Source organism: Oreochromis niloticus, linkage group LG4 (genome assembly GCF_001858045.2).
Source record: "Oreochromis niloticus isolate F11D_XX linkage group LG4, O_niloticus_UMD_NMBU, whole genome shotgun sequence".
NCBI classification, from domain to species: domain Eukaryota; kingdom Metazoa; phylum Chordata; class Actinopteri; order Cichliformes; family Cichlidae; genus Oreochromis; species Oreochromis niloticus.
The window spans coordinates 10,894,598-10,899,509 of NC_031969.2; the positions used below are offsets into that span (position 1 = coordinate 10,894,598).

A 4,912-nucleotide genomic window follows, 5' to 3' on the forward strand; every position below is an offset into this window, starting at 1 on the left:
CCAGTGTGTGGGCCGCTCTCGCTTGTACTGTTGTTGGTCAACCAGCCATGGTGGAGTGAAGTTTTAACAGATGAGATGAAGCGAGAGCGTTACAAACAGGGTGCTATCCTCATTAATTCATTGGTTCATCAGTGTTTCATTTGTCATTGACTGAGTATTATTGTTTACTTGAAATGAATAAAACATGACTGCTAAAACTGTGTGGGGTGAATTTATTAAAGCTATGCCCTCTTTTATAGACGGGAAGCAAACATTCATCAGCTGTATCCTTATGTGTCCAAATCTAGCATAACACTGACTCAAAGTCCTTTAACCCTTTAAAGCCGGTTGGAGCGGGCACCCTCCGTTTTGCATAACTATTTTAAATCCCGGTAGCACTGCAACCACGTAAGCTAGTGCAATCCTTTTTTTTTTTTTTTTTTTCCTTGCATATGAAACCGGAGGAGTTGTACATCTTATGCCATCAGCTTGTCCTAGGTCTGTTTCCTTCCACATATAGCTTTGCAAAAACTGCATCGAAAGCGCTTGCAGCAACAAAAACATAATATTCCAGAAACGCGCTTTGCCGATCCGATCAGCTGTTTGTAACACTTCCTAGGTCTGCGAAGGTTCTCAGTCATCCAGGTCATCGTAGTCAAAGGAGTTTGCAAAGAAAGACGTCTGGACTTTAAGTTGCTTGAAGACGTTTCACCTCTCATCCGAGAAGCTTCTTCAGTTCTAAGGTCAAATGGCCGAGAGTCCCAGATTTAAACCCAGTGGGAGTATCCTCCCCAAGGAGGGACAAAGGACCCCCTGGTGATCCTCTAATCACATGAGCCAAGGCGTGAAAGCGGGTGTGGGACCTAATCAGCCAGGGTTTCGGGTGAGCTCATTGTGAAACCTGGCCCCACCTTGTTATGTGAATTCCTGAGGTCAAATGGCTCAGGATGTGAGTGGGCGTTAAGGCGTTTGGGGAGGGAACTCAAAACTGGATTATAGAATCCGCTTTCACACCTTGGCTCATGTGATTAGAGGATCACCAGGGGGTCCTTTGTCCCTCCTTGGGGGGATACTCCCACTGGGTTTAAATCTGGGACTCTCGGCCATTTGACCTTAGAACTGAAGAAGCTTCTCGGATGAGAGGTGAAACGTCTTCAAGCAACTCAAAGAAGTCCAGACGCTTTTCTTTGCAAACTCCTTTGAGTAACACTTCCTACGTCCATCAGTGCGAACTATCGCATGTCCGCCATGACCTGCCCGAAACCGGAAGTGACGTCATTTTGCGGAAATGTAGTTTTCTTTTTTTACCATCACGGCCTTATGAGCCTATAATTATGTTTTTAATTTGTTTGACTTTATGACTTTCTGTGTCGTTCCTGGGATGCTTAGGACTCATATTGCACTGCTGGAAATAGTTTATTTTGATGCACATGCTGTTCTTTTGCAAATTTGCATTATAATATTTATTTTCGTTTTTCCTGCAGTATATATAAATTGGTGTATTTCAAAAATAAAACTATGAAGACACTTAAAATAAATTTCCTGTGGTGGGAAACTATTTTGTGCAACTTTTTTGTATTTACAGTTTTGAGGGATAAGCCTCTTAAATTTCTCTAACTAGAAATATATGTTAAAAAAACAAAAATTATTCTTTTGTAGTTTATTGCACCTTTTTGCAATTTATGTAATTACTATCCACTTAATGCATAAATATTATTAAAATTTGGGCTATAATGGTTGTATTGATGTATATCAACTTGAAATGCTCCCAAAAATGGCGCTACAGCATGTAAATATATAATATAAGCTCTGGCGGACTTGGTTCTATGGTAGGTCTTAAAGGGTTAAATAGATGAAGTCAAGTTGCTTTATCTCACACTTCACTACATAATTTGCCAGGAACCCATTTTTTTTTTTAATCTATTATGTATTTTTTGACTTGTTCATCACCATAATAATGTTCTCTGTGGCCATGAAGGGCAGCTCGTGGCGGATGTCTCTCGATGACTTTGGGGTAGACCACAAGAAATAAAAAGTTGAGTAAAAAGCTGTTACTTGTGATTACTGATGGTTTCTTTTCTCTCTTCCCTGCCTTGCTCCTGTGCAGGAGGATCTCCCTGAAGAAGCTGATTACCAATAACCAGACTTGACTTGGAGACCTAACAACATGGCTGTTAAAGTCAGCTCCACCTTAATGTTTCTCTGTTTTTTTCCTGTGTCTCCTTCAGGAGTGCCACAAGAAAATCTGCGTTCTCTCCCAAGATGCAGCAGCTGTGGTTAAACAGGAAGGTGGAGACAATGACCTACTGGGCAGAATCCAGCGAGACCCCTACTTTGCACCCATTCTAGGGCAGCTGGATGCTTTGCTGGACCCCAAGACCTTTATTGGGTGTGCTCCACAGCAGGTACAGCATGAACAGCCTTATTTTTCTTCAGTCTGGCAACAGATGATTGGAGACGGGAGTCTTCATCCAAGCTGCAGCTCCCCTATTACTGCAGCTGTGCCTGCTGCCCCCCTTGGCGACGGTGACGACTGTTAAGAAACTAATGGTGTAAAATGTATTTTTTTCTTCCTGCTCCTCCAGGTGGCAAAGTTCCTGACTGAAGAAGTACGCCCCCTACTGGAGCCATACAAGTCTAATATGGACGTCAAGGTTGACTTTGTGGTTTCAACAGTGACGGGCAAATGAAGCTATCTGAAGCATTGACGGTTATATTGAAAAACTGTTCATTACGCAAAGCTTTTCACACACCGTTGTGTTTGGTGACATCTGGTGGCCAAAAATATGAAGAGCAGCTTGAATCTACAACTTATAATGAAGTGCTTCATTGTGATTGGCCACTTTACAGCGCTGAATTGACAGCCTCTGTCTAACATGAGGCTGATATGGTGCTTTGAACATGTATATATTCTTTTGGCTGGGTGAAAAAAAAAAAAATTATGTTATGTCTATTTTAAGGGCATCAGCCACACATGGGTAAAATCATTCACATCATTATATTGGTTTGCAGTTATTTTAGTAATATAATTCATGAATGTCTTCACTTAAACCTAACACTGATATTATGAAGCGCGCACATAATAGCATTGTGGTTTTTCAAAAAATGTTTTCTTTAATAGTAACCGTTTCTTTGAGTTACCTGGTTTGGAGAGGTGGCTGTTTTCTGTCTGGGCCAAAGGTACTGCCAAGAGCTGAGGACTTTAAAAACACCTGTTCAGCAGGACCAACCAAGTGCTTGTGAGAAACGGGGGTGTTTTAGGTTTACTTATTCTGTGCTTAGTTAGTATTGGTGTTTGTTTACGTTTCCCCCTATTGTGCGTAAATGGTTTGGCCAAACCACTATAAAAGCTACCCTCCTGCGTCTTTGTGTTTAGGTCAGTTTGTGACTGAAGTTGTGTGATTAAGTTTCTGGAAGTTACTTTTTGTAGAGTTACATTTAGTTAACCTCTTTTATGGGCCTGCTAATTATATTTTGAACTTTGTCTTTTTAAACTTTTTGGGGGGTTAAAATTTAAAAAAACAAAAGACATTGAATTGCCAATGCTGCTAACACAGAGCTGATTGAAACATTGCCCAAAAAAAGAGTTTTTATTATTGCAGTTTTATACCACTTGCACAACATCTCTAAAATTAGAAATATCCTGTTTCAGAGTGATGCTGAAAAACTAGTTCATGTATTTATTACTTCCAGGCTGGACTACTGCAATTCATTATTATCAGGATGTCCTAAAAACTCCCCGAAAAGCCTTCAGTTAATCCAAAATGCTGCAGCAAGAGTCCTGACAGGGACTAGAAAGAGCATATTTCCCCTGTATTGGCTTCCCTTCATTGGCTTCCTGGGGCGATCGTGGCTCAAGAGTTGGGAGTTCGCCTTGTAATCGGAAGGTTGCCGGTTCGAGCCCCGGCTCGGACAGTCTCGGTCGTTGTGTCCTTGGGCAAGACACTTCACCCGTTGCCTACTGGTGGTGGTCAGAGGGCCCGGTGGCGCTAGTGTCCGGCAGCCTCGCCTCTGTCAGTGCGCCCCAGGGTGGCTGTGGCTACAACGTAGCTTGCCATCACCAGTGTGTGAATGTGTGTGTGAATGGGTGAATGACTGGATATGTAAAGCGCTTTGGGGTCCTTAGGGACCATAAAAAAGCGCTATATAAATACAGGCCATTTACCATTTACCATTTAAATCCAGAATTGAATTCAAAATCCTGCTCCTCACATACAAGGTCTTAAATAATCAGGCCCCATCTTATCTCAATGACCTTGTAGTACCATATCACCCTATTAGAGCACTTCGCTCTCGCACTGCAGGCCTACTTGTTGTTCCTAGAGTATTTAAAGTAGAATGGGAGGGAGAGCCTTCAGTTTTCAGGCCCATCTTCTGTGGAACCAACTTCCAGTTTGGATTCGGGAGACAGACACTCTCTCTACTTTCAAGATTAGGCTTAAAACTTTCCTTTTTGCTAAAGCATATAGTTACAGGGCTCTAGCGTGCGACCAAATTTGTCAATGGTGCGACTAAAAAAAAAAAAAAAAAAAAAAAATCTCTGCAACTCTCCGTGTGGTCAACAACAGACAGACATTATGCCCCTATCGTGGACTAAACCAATCAGAGATAGTCAGGGGCAGGACCTCTCTGATTGGCCGTGGTCCAGTTGAAAGTGCAGGTGGATAGAGAGAGGTGAGTAGCTTGAATAAAGCGATATCGATTCATTAAATCCTGAATTGACTTTTAAATATAACTGTTTTGCCAGAAACGCCAGATTCTCAGATTAAAGCTCACAAAACTATTTCAGCAACCACCAAACAGCAAATGAGAGCAGGTACACTGATTCCACACAAAGACTTAAACTAAACGGATCACCAGAGGAAGCCAAAGTTCTGACCATTAAAAACATGGATCTCGAAAAATATCAGTGAGCAACACGATGTGGATGACA

The 4,912-nt window shown here is 41.9% G+C and overlaps 1 protein-coding gene across 1 annotated transcript; it reads left to right on the plus strand.

The window, feature by feature from the left end:
* The first annotated feature begins 1,936 nt into the window (after nucleotides 1–1,936).
* Nucleotides 1,937–2,890, plus strand: LOC112846721 (adenylosuccinate lyase-like). Its single transcript, XM_025906641.1, has 3 exons — nucleotides 1,937–1,993; nucleotides 2,208–2,384; nucleotides 2,565–2,890. The coding sequence occupies exons 1-3, from the start codon at nucleotides 1,937–1,939 to the stop codon at nucleotides 2,667–2,669; spliced, it is 339 nt and encodes a 112-aa protein (XP_025762426.1). The 3' UTR covers nucleotides 2,670–2,890.
* Nucleotides 2,891–4,912: the final 2,022 nt, after the last annotated feature.